Source organism: Pectinophora gossypiella, chromosome 12, assembly GCF_024362695.1.
Source record: "Pectinophora gossypiella chromosome 12, ilPecGoss1.1, whole genome shotgun sequence".
Classification (NCBI taxonomy): domain Eukaryota; kingdom Metazoa; phylum Arthropoda; class Insecta; order Lepidoptera; family Gelechiidae; genus Pectinophora; species Pectinophora gossypiella.
In genome coordinates, this window is record NC_065415.1 from 914,244 (window position 1) to 933,885 (window position 19,642).

General features: G+C 40.4%; 1 protein-coding gene across 5 annotated transcripts in view; it reads right to left on the reverse strand.

The window, feature by feature from the left end:
* Nucleotides 1–19,642, reverse strand: part of LOC126371446 (liprin-alpha-1) — a 237,211-nt gene that overhangs the window by 115,399 nt on the left and 102,170 nt on the right. For 2 of the 5 annotated variants that reach the window (XM_050016744.1, XM_050016743.1), the window contains one exon: nucleotides 2,094–2,141. The exons of the other annotated variants lie outside the window; for them this stretch is intronic. In XM_050016744.1, coding sequence (XP_049872701.1) covers nucleotides 2,094–2,141 — 48 coding nt within the window. Of the gene's footprint in view, nucleotides 1–2,093; nucleotides 2,142–19,642 lie in introns of those variants that run through there. 5 annotated transcript variants of the gene reach the window in all.

A 19,642-nucleotide genomic window follows, 5' to 3' on the forward strand; every position in this document is an offset into this window, starting at 1 on the left:
ATGACAAATAGCAATATTGTTTTCTTAGATGAATTGCTTCGATGCCATTTTAAACCCCCTGGTCGCCATATGTGTAAGCTATAATGTTTAGAATTCTGAGTCCAAGTTGGCCAAATTTAAACCTAATGGCCCAGGTGTGTCCCACGCGACGGTACCCATTTACCATCGGGCATTCTTTATGTCAGTCTGTCCTTATAATTTATAGACGGACAGGCATAAATCACGCTTGTAATCCCTAGAAGGGCAGGCAGGAAGACAGACCGATGTTTTATGGTGTGTAGTCACAAGTTCATACGGAACTTCGTATCCATTTTGGGCCGAACATCAAGAGTGGCTACGAGTTATGTCATTGATTTGTTGCCCTGCCCACCCCGATAGGGATACGTGTAAGAGTTTAGGTAAGTAGAGCCACAGGGTACAGCTGCAGTGGACAACTTGAAACATTGAAGTCCTAAGATGGATATAATGGACTATAAGTAATAGCACACCCGGAAAAACATAAAAAAAACAACAATTCACGCCTGTACCCCCCAAGGGGTATGCAAGTGTATAGTATATACACCCACTCCTAGCCAGCTATGTTTAGTTTAAGTCTCATATCATAATCTTCTTCTATAGTGTGGGTTGTGAGGTGGAATACCAGCCTCATCAACCCTGGTGTCAGGGTTACTATTTAGCCGCGAAAGGCCCCTGACATGGCTCATGTAACGACTACTTTCTTACATCAGTAAATAGTATCTATATCTTACTTTCGAACAATCAGGTGATCAGCCTGTAATGTCCTAACCAAACTAGGGACCACAAAGTAATTTTTGTGATATGTCCCCACCGGGAATCGAACCCAGGACCTCCGGATCGTGAGCCCAATGCTCAACCACTGGACCACGGAGGTCGTTATAGGGCACCAATTATCTACGATCCAAACATGAAGTCAAACTCATAAATGGTACCTTTAGTACTAAAACCTTAGACGTAGCGTGTAGACAATTTGCTACGACGACATTGCTACATCTCGTAGCACATAGGACATTCGTAGCACGTGCTACGGTTAAATATTTATATTTCGTAAATAGGGAATTTTCTTTTATGTCTGCATATTATGTCTGCTGATGCATTCATAATTTTACACTTAGGGAGATAAAAATCTTTTTAGTTAGTTTGATTGTTTTATATAGTATAATGACAGACTACTCTGAGCGCCATTTTGTCCGGCCAAGTAGTTAATGCGGCAAATCTACAATAAGGCAAGTCAAAAACAAAAAAAATCTGGGCGCCATCTCACTCGTGTCAGATAGAATACTGCGAGGCTGAAGGCAAGGGGGAAACCACAGCCTTATATTTCCCAAAAAAAAGTAGCATGGAGAATGCTACACCGACAAGAGCGTGTCTTAGATTAGTGATGGAAGACATAAAATATGTCTAAAATTTATATCCCATAAAGTTTTAAAAGAAGCCTATCGAAAACTCACACAGAACAAGTTTTTATGAAGTACATAATGAAGATGTTATTGAGTCATTTGGTGGTTGTCCGAGTAGACACCATTACCTTCCTAATACTAATATACTTTTTTTTTACTAGCCTGGAGTAGGGCAAACTGTTGGGAAAAGACCTCCCCTGCAGTTTCCACTTCTCCCTGTCCTGAGCGATCGTTCTCCAATCCAATATACAATATAATTTATAATATAAATAATATACTTTGCCATTGTAACTAGAAAGAGGCTTCATTAAAATCTTCTTCTTCTTCTAAACTGATGATCCCTTGCTGGAAGGTAGAGCTCGAATAAGATATTTTTATGTAACATAATATAACATAAATAGCCTGTATACGTCCCACTGCTGGGCACAGGCCTCGCCACGCATACTTCACCACGCTGCTCCACTATGGGTCGGTGGAGGTGTTTTTACGGCTAATAGCCGGGACAATTTTTTATGTACTAAAACTTATTTTCGTGGGTTCCTATAATTACTATTAAATTAACAAAAAAATTGAGTTAAAGTTAACGATGCGATCTTAAATGTCGATCAAGTGAAGAGCAGTCGACGCCGAGCACGATCTACTCTTAATTTAGATCGTAAATATTGATCCACTTACATCGTAATTAACTGCACGGTCGGATTCGGTAGCATGAACGGTCTGTACCTGAAATAGATATAGTTTTATTAGAAATAATCCATACTATAGTAACTACTAAAACTGTTGTACAGGAGGTATGTGTCGTGGGAACATTCTCGGCAGTAAACACGCACAAAAGTTACGTAAAAAGAGCTTTATTACCTAGGCTTTAGGCAGACAGGAACAGAGAACAAGAACTATTTGAAAAAAAAAAAACCAATCATCATCATCTCCCTAGCTTTACCCCTTTTTTTTCACAGGCTCCGCTTACCTATGCTGAAAATTTGACAGGTCCGGCTTTTTACAGAAGCGACTGCCTGTCTGACCTTCTAACCCGCGAAGGGAAAACCATTTTAGTGCAATCAAAGAGGTTGTATTTTTTTCCGTTACGGCGTCTGTATACCTCACAGTATTTTGAAGCAAGTTTAATTCCTATCTCTGTCAAGTAGGTACCTCCGCGTCCCATACCCCACCGCGGTAACTAAGTGGGGTACGAGGTATGGCCGGGGCACGCCGCACATACCCGCAGCCGCGGCGAACATTCCATCACCACATACTGCACTCAGACGTTTGATTGGGTCCCCTTAAACCGTTGTACCGGGTGAGAGCCTTGCATCGCTCCCCATTTGTCCGGCCAAGTAGTTAATGCCATCTGCGGCAAATCTACAATACGTCACGTCAAAAAAAAAAGATTGGAGGTCTCACGCGCATGAACTCGCTCACTTATAACGGTACCTTAAAATATCAAACCTGCGACCTCACAGTGAGAGCCGTCATAAAATACATTCTGTCATAAGAAATCCATTAGAGACCCCCCACACTAGCGTCTTTCGAGCGTCGTCGTCGTGCCAGCGTCCGCGGAACGTCCACGCGACGTCGACGCCGCGGCGACGCGACGCCAGCGCTGGCCGGCGGCCGAACGCCCAGCGTGCGCTGCGCTAGCGTCGCGTAACCGCGGCTCCTGTCGCGTACAATCAGTGTGAAAATGGATTCCGACGAAGAAACACTGCTGTTGATATTACTGATCCAAAAATTACGCAAACGAAAAAGGAAACATCGTCGTCAACATTGGGAACATCCTCTGTGTAGTGCTAGAGTTCAGGAAAGCGATTATTTCGTATTGTATTGTCAACATATAAAAAATAATAAAAAACACTTTTATGATTATTTACGGATGCCAAAACGAATATTTGACGAACTATTACAATTGATACAGAACGACATAAAATATCAAGATACCCATTTGGGGCCGGCGGGGAGCGGGGCAAGTAGATTGCGTTGTGCATTGTACTTGTTCGCAAAAAACGTTGAACTGACGCCGCGGCTACGCGAGCCAGCGCCGCGCACGCTCGGCGTTCGGCAGCCGGCCAGCGCTGGCGTCGCGTCGTCGCGGCGTCGACGTCGCGTGGACGTTCCGCGGACGCTGGCACGACGACGACGCTCGAAAGACGCTAGTGTGGGGGGTCTCTTATAGCTCAGTTCGGAGATCGCAAGACTTACATCATAATGTCACTGCTTCGAATCCTGTCTCGGGCTCTAAACCACTAAATTCCATTTTATTGAGTTTGAACTCATGTTTGGATCATAGAATTGATATTACATGGTTTCCAGGATTTGTGCCCAGTTAATGGCAATAGATTCACCCCCTATTACATGGGACTTAAATGTAACAGGCGAGGAGTTGATGTGTAGATTATACACCTCTGCCTACCCCATTGGGGTACAAGCGTGATGCTATGTCGTTAGTGCTGTTGTTATAATAAATATATTCAAAATTCAATATTTTCAACAAAATGCGGCTCATCACCTATCACGTTGGTCTAACGGAAAGCTCGAGTACTCAGTTCATATTGCGATGGATGTACAGCAGAAAGCATTTACTTTATACATTTCTTAATACGATATTGGAATTATATACAATTCCGAGGAAATTTATACATTTCCTAGAATATCTATGCATTAAATAGTTTTTCCGTGTTTCGGAAAGCACGTTAAGCCGTTGGTCCCGGTTACCTACTACTTACTGATATAAGTAAGTAGTCGTTACATGAGCCATGTCAGGGGCCTTTGCCGGCTCAATAGTAACCCTGACACCAGGGTTGATGGGGTTGGTACTCCATCTCACAACCCACACGATAGAAGAAATAGTTTTTCAAACAATATTTTATACATTTCATTGATTTCATACATTTCCGATAACATATATATAAATAAATAATAAAGTATTTTTTATGTTATGTTATTGATGAAATCTAATACATAATTACAATACGTGACATGCAAATGTGACTAACACGTACCTACGTCAAACTATCGTGACTGAGTGACGTGGCGTACTCATAGGTCATCATGATAGCATTATAGTTTGATTGGCGTCATGAAACCTAGTTGTCAGTGATATTAAAGACGACTTCTTTCTTCTTCTATCGTGTGAGTTGTGAGGTGGAATACCAACCTCATCAACCCTGGTGTCAGGGTTATTATTCAGCCGTCAAAGGCCCCTCACATGGCTCATGTAACTTTTTCTTTTTACGTGACTTATTGTAGATTTGCCGCAGATGGCATTAACTACTTGGCCGGACAAATGGGGAGCGCTGAAAGCTGTCACCCGGTACCACGTTTAAGACAACAGGCCTGAGAGTGCCCAGTTGGACTCGAACCTCGGCTCAGGGCGTCGTCTGAGAGGAAAAATAATCGAATGAATTAATCGACCCTAGTGGGTCGATAGCGATAAGCGCTGATTGAGGGAAGTCGTCGACCACGCCGGCGGGGTCGGCATCGGGGTCCTGAATTGTTTGGTGTCGCGAGCTGATAGGCTGCCTCTATGGCTAGAGGCTCATGTAACGACTACATACTTACAAAAGAGAAATAGAATGAGTACAATAGGTGGCATTACTGGCCTTACATTAGTAAATAGTAACCGGGACCAACGGCTTAACGTGCCTTCCGAAGCACGGATCGTCTTACTTTCGGACAATCAGGTGATCCGCCTGTAATGTCCTAACCAAACTATGAATCTCAAAGGGATTTTTATGATATGTCCCCACCGGGATTCGAACCCGGGGCCTCCGGATCGTGAGTCCAACGGTCAACCACTGGACCACAGAGGCCGTTAAAGTCGATAATACGAGTTTAATGACGTCACACCTTACTGGATTAAACTCGAGGTAATGTTGAAGCGCCTGATGTTATGATGATGAGTATGAATACTTTTAGTGCATGGATGTAATATACATCAAAGGTTGCCTGGAAGAGATTGCTACCTTAGCAATAAGGCCGCCTGTTGTACTGTCTAACTGATTACAATGGTTTATTTTTTTAGTATTTATTTTAAATGTAATAAAGAGTTTTTGTATTGTATTGTATTATATACGTACTGTCAGCAAAACTTTCGCCCGACTTCTCCTAGCGAAGCTGAAGTTCAAACCTAGTCAGGCGTTCACTTTGCTGATATTACTTCGCTAAATACAGCCTGAATACTATTTATTTAGTAAACTGAACTGTTTGCTTATTTAAGTTAGTATTCAATACCTGAAACGTCTAGGTTCCTAAGTAACACTAAGTTACACTTTATATAAGTAGGTATATATGTTAGGTTAGGTTAGGTTAGGTTCTATTCTATTCTATTATTATTTTTTCCTCACCTTATGGTTGCCTGGAAGAAATCGCTTTAAGCGATAAGGCCGCCATTTGTCATGTACTTAATTAAGAGACTTTTTGTAATTATTTCTTTTTACTTAATTGTATTGTATTGTATCACTGCGAACCTTTGGTGGGAAATAAATAACCAAACTAGCTGAATTTAGCATGAACTTTAAACCACAAATAAGTGATTATGATACAAATTTCTAAATCATTCATTTATTTATATAAATAAGGATGGAAGCAAGCGAGTCATTCCCGACACAAGACTTTTTAGAACTTAATGGGAAGACTGCGCGTGGTGGAGTATGCTCCATACCCCCTCCGGTTTATCGAGAGGAGGAGCAGTGGGACATATAATATAGGCTATTTATGTATGTATGTAATGGGAAGACTTATTCACATATTGTTATGCTGATTTGTAAAATAAACTATTTTTATTTTATCTTTATTCTATGTCATTACACTACAGACGCCATATACACATTAAAATTTTATTTAATAAAGGTACCACATGAATATATTAACATTTTTTGAATACCATTTAATTAAAAGTAAACAAATTAATGTCAATTAATGAGGTTAGCGGTGGACCGTAAATCGAACATGGTACCGCAAATGAAAGCGACCTTGTACTAATCCGGGGACTCCCACGTGCCTTCCCAGACATTATAGTTCGCAGTAAATAGATAAAGCTGGAAATACGGTACGGTACCTATGTTTTTCATTTCGGTATACCGACTTTATTTCAGCAGCAGCATGCTTATCTTCCCGGCAGCTATTGTCGTAAAACCTGACGAGTAATTGTGGCTTTTCTAACTTGATGAATTGTATGGGCTATAGGCTGATAACGGCCCCGATTCCTGCAGACACCTCCTAATTTTGCCACCTAGGAAGAATGATTAAATAAATGAATAATCCGGGCGAATTAAAAAGGTACCTCGCTGGTATGCAAATCGTTTGACGTGTGCTGTCAATATAATTGTCGGGTTATTGGCCAATGTAAAATTTTAGGTTGTTTTAGATTAGTGCTTAAAATTGACGTGTGTTCCATAAATTTTATGCTTGTCGATTGATTACCCGTCCCTTTCGTTTTCGGCGGATAAGAAAATGACAGATATAACTTAAAATAAAATTAGATGTTTACAGGAATTAGCACCAACATGTCACTGTGCTAATTTTAGGACTTCGTATCAAGATTTGCAACTTGTCTTCTGATTATTTGTGGCTCTGCCCATGCCATTAGTGACCATTAGTGATCAGATTTTAAGCATGTGTGTATATACAAATCAATTTCAATTAATACGGTACTCGGTGGACCGTACATCAAACACGGTACCACAAATGAATGCGGCCCTGTACCAATTCCGGGAATTCCCACGAGGCATGTCTGCACTGTTAGATAGAGCTGGGAATATGGTACGATACCGATATTATTTGTTTTTTCGTTGCTTCCCTAATACGCAAACTAATTACGCAACGTAACTAGTTAGAAATAAGAAATGACAGACAGATGTAACATTAGTATGCACTAAATTAGTTTTTTTTTATTAACTATATTATTAGAGAACTAATGTTGAGAAAAGTTAATAAGTCAAAAGTTATAGGTTATAGGTAATAATCATTTAAATCTTTTAATTTTAAGCTTACAACAACCAGTTTTGATTCAAGGGTATATCTCTACTTGGGGCACAAGTACCTATTTTAAAATCCCGTACCATCCAATACCGGTATTTCCGTACTAATCCCGATTCCTCATCACAACACTAGTGAAGCGCTTTGAGGACCGCCTGTTTGCGTCTTCGATAGAACGCATCACGGTACACTCGCGAACACAATGCTATTCCGTCGAATCTCTTATTAAAACGCCGTCACACTGAGTGGTGCATTGTATACACTGGGAACGTCTTAAACAATGCTTGTGACAACTATGGTAATTGAAATTCGAGTTGAGGAAATATAGGATGTTAGTGACATCGTAACGAATACTGAGAATGATTCAGATCACAAGAAGAGACGTGTCCCACCGGTGGGTCACGACCCATAGTTTGGGAAACCCTGTTCTATGTTATAGGTTCCGCGGCCGCCGACGTCTAAGTTTGAAACAAAAGTATAACAACGCTCATAAATCCAGTTTAGGCCGACACCGCATCTGTGCCTACAAGGCTCGGTTACACCTAACTACTAACTTTTTACGACGTAAAATAGAATTTTTATTATAACCCACAAATCATTCCATTGATCGAAGAGAAAAAAGAAGGAAAAAAGAAAAAATAAAATTGAGAAAGAAATTTAGTTATAGTAATTAAAACAGGTTCTGGAGTGGCGACCACGTGTCGGACGACGCTCAGTGGGTAGGCCCGCTACAAGGTGGACCGACGATCTGGTGAAGGTCGCGGGAAGCCGCTGGATGCGGGCAGCGCAGGACCGATCGTCGTGGAGATCCTTGGGGGAGGCCTATGCCCAGCAGTGGGCGTCATACGGCTGATGATGATGAATTAAAACACATAATAACGGGTTCTTACCGTAGTTATAGTAATTAAAACACATAATAACGGGTTCTTACCGCGTTTCTAACTAACCACAACTAAAAACTAACTAACTACCACTAACTAACTAACTAAACTTAAAACATTGTATAAATTCAGTTATAGTGTCAAAAATGTAGTGTAGTGATTATAATTCGTTGGTTCGGACATGTGAAGGAATAAATGAATTCTTCTTTGAACGGATTTATTAAGTTACATCATTTGTCGCGAATAAACGGTAGATGGAGTTGGAAGATATCATGATATCATCATCATCATCAGCCGGAAATCACCCACTGCTGCACAAAAGCCTTCCCCAAGACTCACCATAATGACCGATCCTCTGCGGCCTGTGGCGCTTTCTCGCGACCTTCAGAAGGTTATCGGCATAAATAAAATGTAACTTAAACAGAAATGTGAATGATTGATTAATGTGAAGGAAGCACGAGAAGTGTGTCAGGATCGACGCAAATGGAATTCTTTAGTCTCTGCTTACCCCGGTGGGAAATAGGCGTGAGTAAGGAAAAACGGAAATGTTCACACCGCCATTATTACAAGTTAACGACTTTTTAACACATACACGAAGTTCGAAATTCGAATTGTCAGCAGAAAAACTTTTAACGCGCAATCGCCGCTTGATTAAACAAAGTTAGGGTTGTCTATACTGACAGGTTTAACTTGTTTTAAATTGAAAAAGAAACAGTATAAAGTACATTTTGATGGAAAGATGATATGGATGCTTTTGAAGAGGACTGGCAAGACATTTGCCAGAATAAGGAACTGTGGAAGAGGGGAGGGTTTTGGGCAGCAGTGGTACACAATAACATAACATATAACAGCCTATATACGTCCCCCTACTGGGCACAAGTGTCCCCTCATCCTCAATCAACCGACGGCCTCTGTGGTCCAGTGGTTGAGCGTTGGGCTCACGATCCGGAGGCCCCGGGTTCGAATCCCGGTGGGGACATATCACAAAAATCACTTTGCGATCCCTAGTTTGGTTAGGACATTACAGGCTGATCACCTGATTGTCCGAAAGTAAGATGACCCGTGCTTCGGAAGGCACGTTAAGCCGTTGGTCCTGGTTCCTACTTACTAATGTAAGTATGTAGTCGTTACATGAGCCATGTCAGGGCTTTTGGCGGCTCAGTAATAACCCTGACACCAGGGTTGATGAGGTTGGTATTACACCTCACAACCTACACGATAAGAAGAAGAACCGAAGGGGAGTCAGAAGCATAATACACCACACGGCTCCATACCAAACGCGGGTTGACGGTACACTATAGGCTAGAGGAAAAAAGGTATATTTTAGCAGTTTTCTTGTGTAGATGCGCGCCGGTAACCTTATGGTTTATCACATCCATCATTAGACTTCAATAAGAAAGCTGGATCGAGTCGATATAAAACATCGATTTCTCGACACAGGTGAAACACAATCGGCTATTTAAAGCCCGTATACCCTGGCACATAGCACTAAGTGCAAAGAGAAAGGGTTGAAAGGTAAAAGGCGCTATGTAGGGCCCACTCAGGCTGTATGCCTTTTGTGAAGCATACGTGTACTATAGAATAAGGAATAATAAATACTACGTATAGAACGGCCACTCTCCGCTCTCCACCAGCGTCTAAGCTAGGTTTGTGACGTCACTCACAAAACCCATACGATTGAAAACTAACGTAAGATCCTGGTCTTACACATACATACATCATCATCATCAGCCCATTAACGTCCCCACTGCTGGGGCACGGGCCTTCCCTATGGATGGATAGGGAGATCGGGCCTTAAACCACCACGCGGGCCCAGTGCGGATTGATGGTTATTAACGACTGCTAATGCAGCCGGGACCAACGGCTTAACGTGCCTTCCGAAGCACGGAGGAGCTCGAGATGAAAGCTTTTTTTTGTGGTCACCCATCCTATGACCGGCCTTTGCGAAAGTTGCTTAACTTCAACAATCGCAGACCGAGCGCGTTAACCGCTGCGCCACCGAGCTCCTCAACAACTTACACATACATACATAAACAGCCTTTATACGTCCCACTCCTGGGCACAGGCCTCTCCTCAATCAACCGGAGGGGGTATGGAGCATACTCCACCACGCTGCTCCAATGCGGGTTGGTGGATGTGTTTTTACGGCCAATAGCTGGGACTAACGGCTAAACGTGCCCTCCGAAGCATGGAATCATCTTACTTTTTCGGACAATCAGGTGATTCAAGCCTGAAAGGTCCTTACCAAACAAAGGACAGTCTCACAAAGTGATTTCGACAATGTCCTGGTGTTACGTTAGTTTTCAATCGCATGGGCGTTAGACGTCAACCACAGAGATGCGTGCGTATAATTACGTCAACGTGTACTGTCTGTGTAAAACGAGGTATTTGTGTATGAACTGTCTCGGGTGTGTCTGTAATAGGGAATGCAATTCCGATCTCGCAAGATGTCGTCCAATTTTTCAGGATCAATCCCAAAGCAAAATGTGACGAGATCCCGTTCGAGATGGACGGGATTGAGCGGATCTCATTGCGGTATACTTTCTGTTTTGATTATGTTGGTTTCCAAAAAAAAATGTTAAGTTAGTAATATTGAATGATAAAGGTTTTTATTTTCTTTCAACATACATACATACATACATAAACTCACGCCCATTTCCCACCGGGGTAAGCAGAGACTATAGAATTCCATTTGCTTCGATCCTGACACACTTCTCTTGCTTCCTCCACATTCATCAATCGCTTCATACACGCACAAAAAAAATAAAAATAATAATAATATTTTTTCTTTCAAAAAATATTGTTTTACAGAGTTTGCCTTTTTTTAAGGACATTCCCAAATTGGTCAAAGTATGTATTATTATTAAGTTCTTATCTCGAGCTCCTCCGTGCTTCGGAAGGCACGTAAAGCCGTTGGTCCCGGCTGCATTAGCAACCACCAATAACCACCAATCCGCAGTGGGCCCGCGTGGTGGTTTAAGGCCCGATCTCCCTATCCATCCATAGGGAAGGCCCGTGCCCCAGCAGTGGAGACGTTAATGGGCTGGTGATGTGTGTGATGTGTCTCGAGTGTGTCTGTAATAGAGAATGCAATCCCGATCTCGCAAGATGTCGTCCAATTTTTCGAGATCAATCCCGAAGCAAAATGTGATGAGATCCCGTTCGAGATTGGCGGGATCGGGCGAATCTCATTGAGTTATACTTTCTGTTTTGATTATGTTGGTTTCCAAAGAAAACTTAATTATTAAGTTAGTAATATTGAATGACAAAGGTTTTTGTTTTCTTTCAAATAATATTGTTTTACAGAGTTTGCGTTTTTTAAGGACATTCCCAATTTCGTCAAAGTATGTATTATTATTAAGTTCTTATCTCGAGCTCCTCCGTGCTTCGGAAGGCACGTTAAGCCGTTGGTCCTGGCTGCATTAGCAGTCGTTAATAACCATCAATCCGCACTGGGCCCGCGTGGTGGTTTAAGGCCCGATCTCCCTATCCATCCATAGGGAAGGCCCGTGCCCCAGCATTGGGGACGTTAATGGGCTGATGATGACGTTGATAATGATGTATTATTATCATATTATTATTCTCAAAACATTACATCTCAGTATTAAGTCACCGACATAAAAAGTCAGCCTTTCAAAATTCACCCGGAAAACGGGAATTGATTCCTAAATTCCAGCAAACTTCCCGGGACTCAATTTGTGAACTACGAAAATATTATCATTTGAAATGTGCAAGTTTTCCGCGCACAATGGGGGTAGATTGGGGCAGGTGGCGATGTCGCGGTTCGCCGGTTCGATTCCCCGCATGGAAATAGGCTCATTGTGTGTTTTATACGTTTTTTACTATGCTACTCGTTTGTGGATATACTTTTTATGACGTTTATTGCGGCTTTTGTGGGGTGTTGAGGGGTTATTGAACGATTTTCATTTGTCAACGTTCACCAATATTGAATTAAAAAATAATACTGATGATTAATGCCAAGAGTGATGGAAACCCGTGGTAGCCTAGTTGGAAGTACGCTTGCCTCTCACTTTGAGGTCGCAGGTTCGAATCCAGCACAGGCCTAAACCAATGATTGTCGAATTTATTTTCGAAGTCATCTTTGGATCATAAATGATTATCACGTGCGAAGCGGTGAAGGAAAACATCGTGAGGAAACCCACATTCCCGAGAAATGTATTTTCGGAGGTATGTGACCTAACCTGCATTGGGATGGTTTAATGTTATGTATGTTGGGTTACATAACATGATCAATCAACGTAATGTCGCACAGCTGGACACCCGTCCTCGTCAAAAGAAGGTAGTAGTAAAGCCTTACTCCGCCATTCTGCTCCATTTCGGGTTAGTCAAGTTACATCAAGGCCTGAGCCAATTCAGAAAAGTTGATTATTACATGAATTCGTTTTTTCTTTATAATTATGGAATTCATTTTTCTATGTTGTTTTTACTGTAGTTATCAACGTATCTTAACTGACTTTGAAAAAGATGGATCTTTTCATGTCGGTTGCATTTTATTTAGTTATAAAATTCTTGTCACCTGATTGTTTGAAAAATAAGATGATTCCGTGCTTCGAAGGCACGTTAAGCCGTTGGTCCCGGCTATTAGCCGTTAAACCACCTCCACCAACCCGCATTGGAGCAGCGTGGTGGAGTACTCCATACCCCTCCGGACCTATATAGGTCCCACTGAAATTCACTGAAATTTTTGACAATTCCTTCCGCATAATATCTCAGGAAGAGGAAATGACTGAAAACCAGCGGTGGATGGCTCCATAGCAAGGCTCTACCATAGCACAAGCTGACCGATTTAATTTTGCCCGTATTCGTAATATTCATAATTACCTACTTCTTAAAGAAAAATGTAAAATGTTACTGGTAATAAATTTATTTTATTCTTATTTTTAAATTCGCCAGGAATAAACAACTCGCACAGTTGACAATACAAAACAAAGGTCTTGAAAGCGTCCTCAAAGAGGACAGGAGCCAATACCGTTTCTCTGCCTACCCTGTGTCTTTCGAGGTGTGAGAATATAACGAGGTCTACCCTCACACAGCCCTCGAGGTTGTAAGGAAACAGACAAATCTTTGAAACCCTTGCTGATTACTGATATCATCAAAACAAAATGTAAAGTACTCGCTTTACATGTCAGTTGACTGCATAAGTTCACTAAATCTTTTAAGGAAAGAAAGAAAGAAAAACATTTATTTTAGAAACAAGTAGGTGGTACACACAATAGAAAAATGAACAAAATAATGAATTTAAACCTTATCTCTAAAAAGGGACGTCAGCTCAGCAAGATGTTGTGACACGCCTACATTGAGGGAGTGCCACAACGCTGATTTTCAGCTGAACCCCAAGGGACAATGTATACGTTTTTACCATACACATAGAATAAGAAATAATACCCTAAGGTTTTCATTGATATTCAGAATTTATCTTTAAACAGATTTAAGACAGCATTTAACCAGAAACTTTGTAAAAAAGGTTATTGGGATTATCTGTCTGGGAACTGATATTAGGCAGCCAAATTATTAAATTCTATAACAGTATTTTAAGTTTATTATTAAAAGAACGTTTAGTGCCATGTCCCTAAAGTTTTTCTAGCAGCTTCTTCTACCTGAGAAGCTGCAGTAGTTTTAGGCGGATGAGACGTTCGTTATGTAAAAATTGACGATTCAAAGTGTAACTGTGTTACCTACTGAATAAAATGTTGAAAAATATAAATACATACATTCTATTACACATTCTATTTCTCTTTTGTTTTGTATTTTGTTTTTTTCCTGTTTGTGCAATAAAGTATTTGTTATGTTATGTTAAATACACAAACTCAAGACTATATCCCAACTGTAAACTGGACAGAGAGGTGTCTAGATGTACTAAGTAGCCACACTTTAACGTGGATGAAATGACTGATGGGTATGGAGAAAGCAAGAGATGTATTTACGGATCGAAGCAAATGGAATTTCATAGTCTCTGCTTACCCCTATGGGACATAGGCGTGACTGTATGTAGTCTACATCATCACCATCATCATTTCCGCTTACCTAACCTGAAGATTCGACAGGTCCTGTTTTTTACAGAAACGACTGCCTGTCTGACCTTCCAACCCGCGAAGGGAAAACCAGCCCAATACAGGTTAGGTCACATACCTTTGAAAACGCATTTTCCTTCACCGCTGAGCACGTGATAATTATTTATGATCCAAACGTGAATTGAAAACAAATTCAACAATCATGGGTTTAGGCCTGTGCTGGTTTCGAACCTGCGACCTCAAAGTGAGAGGAAAGCGTTCTACCAACTAAACTACCACGGCTCCATAATTATTTTAGAAACAACTAACTTTTAGCTTAAGAGAAAAATAATGTACCTACTAAGGTATTAGTATTGTAGTTACCCGCAGTAACTGAACTAACTTCAGGCAGGAATGTGGTATTAAACTTTGTACAAAAGCTTTAGTTTACATAAATTTTCAGCAAGATGATGTATTACGTTGCTGGTTTAATAAGGCCGTGTATACACTACAGGAGAAAAAAAGGTTGATTTATGTTACGCGTAAAATTTCGTTGAAAAGAAAATGTTAAAGGCTCTCTAACTGGTTTCTTATAATCATTGACATGGCTGTTAATAATTAGAATTACACATTTATAAGCTACACACACAATGGCCTCGACTGCACACAATGGCCCCGATTCCTGTGGACACTAATTTTATTTTTAGTTATACCTGTCATTTTCTTATCCGCCGAAAAGAAAAGAGACGGATGAATGACATCTGTTAATTTTAAAATTATTGAGTGAATGAATGAAATTGGTATTTGAGGTGTGCTGTTAACTTAATTCTGTCGGGTTATTGGCAATCTAAAAGTTTTGGTTTTTTTTTAAATTTCTGCATAAAATTTACGTGTTTCATAAGTTTTATGCCTGTCGAATACCCGTAACTCTTCTTTTCGGCGGATAAGATAATGGCATGTATAAATTCATACTGCCACTATAATAGTCGTCACTATAATTATAGTGGTCACTATATTGTAGTGGTCCCTATATTATAGTGGTCACTGTACCAGACCATGTACCGCTTACAAATACGCCGCAAGTCGTTACTACGCATGTTAATCTATGGTACAGATACCAAAAATTCAAATAAGTAACAAGTAGGTATGCACTACAATAGAAGGAAAATAATATTGCTTTGGGACGACAGAAAAGCTTAATATACTTAGTTTAATAAAAGGTAAGGCGTACAGCAAAACCTAAATTATTACCTTTGTTATTACTAACCGCTGGAACTGAATCGGGGTATTAGATACAAGATGGTGCTACTATTTTCTTTCATGATGCATTTCCGAATAAAAACGAATGCTAATTTCTTAATTCGTTCTTTAACGGCCTTACAAATAAACCTGGTGTAGCTTTTTATACCGAGCATAAACTAAGAATAGGAAATATCTCTACAAATAAAATCGGTATAATTTATACCTTGGTGTAATATGTCGCACTAATAGCTATGTTGGCGTTAAGTTTTCGTCGTATTTTTGTATGATGCGCTTTATCTACGACATTTTTATGTATGTCTCTATGCTATGGTATCGGCTTTTTGGCGGAAACGGGAACAGGACAGTTGCTTTCTTCATTGAATAATCTAAATAATTAATACGAAGTGGTGATTTGTGATTAATGATCGCATTAAGTTAGTCGGAAGACATTCGCGAGTGTTATTATATCGGAGTATTCAATAAACAAAGTGTATTTGCCTATTTTCGCTTCGTGCCAAGAAGCCGCTTCATAACTCAAAAGTTTATGCGGACTTTTGAGTTAATTCGTTTGGGGTTCGGAGTAGGAGTCTACTCCGAGGGTGGGGGCTTAGGTTTCATCATCATCATTTCATTATCATCAAGAAAAAAAATACGTCAGACATGGCTGTATGGGCTTAGTTCCCTTTGCCTTACCCTTCGGGGAAAACCAAAACAAAAAAAAAATCTCTATGGTATCCGCGTTAAAACAAGCGCGCATACCAGGGTTGTGCTGTTCCTGATAGTAAAAAGTTATGTAAAGAGCTTTATTTACCAAACCTTTAGGCAGATAAAATAAGACCAGAGGGGTAAAATCACATCGAATTCATCTAAGAAAGCAATATTGCTATTTGACATTTGTTTGCATTGCGCACTTACTTTTATGTGCGCAAATGTCAAATTGCAATATTGCTTTCTCAGATGAAATGCTTCGATGTGGCCATTTTGACCCCCCAAAGTACAATAAAGAACAATTTGAAAAAGAAAAGCAGGCAGTCTTCCCGGGCATGTCGTAAAAACCGACAGAGGGATTGTGTCCTCTAACATGATGGACTAATGTTATGGGCGATAGGCTGATCCCTTATCACCATAAGGTTCATCATATTCATCTTTGGACTTCGTATCAACAGTGGCTGCAAGTTGTATTTGATTACTTGTGGCTCTGCCCACCCCATTAGGGATTACGGGCGTGAGTTTATGTATGTATGTATGTAAAAGCAGGCAGTGAGCTAATAAATGTTTTTATATATTATTCCCACTTTGGGAATATTCACAGGAACAGCACATCACTGCGCATGACGCTTCTCCCTGAACGCTTCTATACAATACCATATGCTTGAATTCAACGTGCGATTGACGTCGTTTAAGACCAATGGCATAAGTGTGATCGACGTCGCCTAAGACCTATCGCATAAGACAATGACATGATGAACTGACACCAGGGTTGATAAGGTTGGTCGTCCACCTCACAACCCACACGATAGAAGATGATATCGGCCTCCGTGGTCCAGTGGTTGAGCGTTGGGTTCACGATCCGGAGGTCCCGGGTTCGAATCCCGGTGGGGACATATTACAAAAATCACTTTGTGATCCCTAGTTTGGTTAGGACATTACAGGCTGATCACCTGATTGTCCAAAAAGTAAAATGATCCGTGCTTTGGAAGGCACGTTAAGCCGTTGGTCCTGGTTACTACTTACTGATGTAAGTATGTAGTCGTTACATGAGCCATGTCAGAGGCCTTTCGCGGCTCAATAGTAACCCTGACACCAGGGTTGATGAGGCTGGTACTCCACCTCACAACCCACACGATAGAAGAAGAAGAAGAAGACCAAACTCTATAGATTTTACCAATTTATCCCACAAATGGCAACCGCTGCCTACCCTTTCGGGGATATAGGCGTGTGTTATGACTTTACAGCTGTTTTAATATGCTAACCCTTCCACATTCACCTACTTTGCCATAAAATCACCCACTCTGGGAAAAAGCAAAAAGTCTTCAAATTGTGGCAGAGAATCAGTGAAGCAAACTAATCCGATCTGCTGTGAACCGGTATAAAGCGGTACGAACTAGGCATCGACGATATAACCTCTGGACTCCTAATTACAGATGAACGGGTTCTGAGAACATATATTATCTATTCACAACATAGTAAAAAATACATACAGTACGATAATTCTCCGCCCCGCACTAATTCGTATCGCGTTCCGACCTCACCCCTTCTGGGTCTTACTTTACATAAATTAAATAAAAATGAAATATATATATTTATTGCACACATAAGTACATAATTAATAGGTACAAAAGGTGGATTTATCTCTAAAAGAGATCTCTTCCTGCCAACCCGTTATGTGAGAGGTCAATAAAAGGTGCGAAGGCACAGCGTACAAAAAATATAACAAAACTTACATATTTAGTCCAAAACGGGCGCGAAAGTCATAATGTTATGTTTATTCCCTAAAGATCGGAAAGAAGATAACTTAGAAATACTGTGTTTTCAATCAAACTGCCTTTTTCCAACTGATGGCTTTTGTTTTCTTCGTAATTCATTCTTTAGACGGGATACATTTCACGTTGCTCCACATTTTATAGCACACAAACAGCCTATATACGTCCCACTGCTGGGCACAGGCCTCCCCTCAATCAACCGGAGGGGATATGGAACATACTCCATCACGCTGCTCCACTGCGGGTCGGTGAAGGTGTTTTTACGGCTAATAGCCGGGACCAACAGCTTAACGTGCCCTCCGAAGCACGGAATCATCTTACTTTTTCAGACAATCAGGTGATTCAAGCCTGAAAAGTCCTTACCAAACAAAGGACAGTCTCACAAGGTGATTTCGACCACGTCCCCATCGGGAATCGAACCCGGACCTCCAGATCGTGAGCCTGACGCTCTAACCACTAGACCACGGAGGCTGTTACATTTTATAGCAATTATCCCGAATTTTAGCTGGGCAGTATGGAGAACTGTCATAGGAACACTCAACAGTGCTGCCGCCTACATTTCAGCTTCAAGTTTTTAATCTCATTATCTGTATGCGAAAACTGCGTCTATAATTGTTGTATCGTCGATAATACCTGCAAAATCAGGTCAAAACACCATTGAATCGGCCGAGAAATTGAATAGCTCAGTAGAAACGTCCCGGAGTCAATAGCTAACGAAGTCGCGTTTCGGTGAACATTTTCGGTGAATTTTGCCGGTTTTATAAAGACGGAAAGCATCTCGTTGTAAGTATATTTTTTTAATTAAGCACCGCTGGTAAGGTTAGTTATTACAGGGGCGTAAATCTTTTCAGAAAGTTCCAGGATAATTATACAACGTCACCATTTTATCAATGAAGCCACAGAGCTTATTAGAGTCTAGATTCTGTCCTGTACGCAAGCAAATTAAAAAAAAACGCTCTTCAGAAAAAAAAAGTTCTTTTCTTAAAAAAATATAGATCGCGCTGTTCATATTTAACGTGATAATTACCTATTTTATCAGTGCTCGGGGATCATAGTTAAATTAGTATAGTTTATTTGTTTTTTGTACCAACTAGTGCAATAATATGATAAATTAATGTTATTAATAGTGAGTGTTAAGCTGCTGAGAAGTTAGTCTCAACAGACTAGATGTTGTTTTTTATGATGAATGTTGTGTTCACTTGTAATTGGCTTACACATAAGTACTGTTTTACTTTGTCTAATTATGTCCTGACTAAATGTTATAATGTGCATAGCTGTAAGTGATCCATTAATAAATAAATCATAATTATTCAAAAATATAATGTAATTGCAGAGAAAAATATAAAAATAATTGTTGCTTGATATTTGGATCACATAAAGTACAGAATTATGTTGCTAATATTAGGTAGGTAAAAATGGGTAGACGATATGTTGTGCCTGGGTGTAATAACAAGCGTCATCATTTATACCGAAAAACAGAGATTAGAGATGCATATGTCTGTTATCCATGAAATTAGAAGGTTAAACGAAGGCAAATCTGTACAGCGCCATCTGTATATTTTTTTGAGAACGTAGCCTGGATAGTCCCTGGATTTTTATGTAAAAAAAACTTTACCTACACCTATCCTGTACTA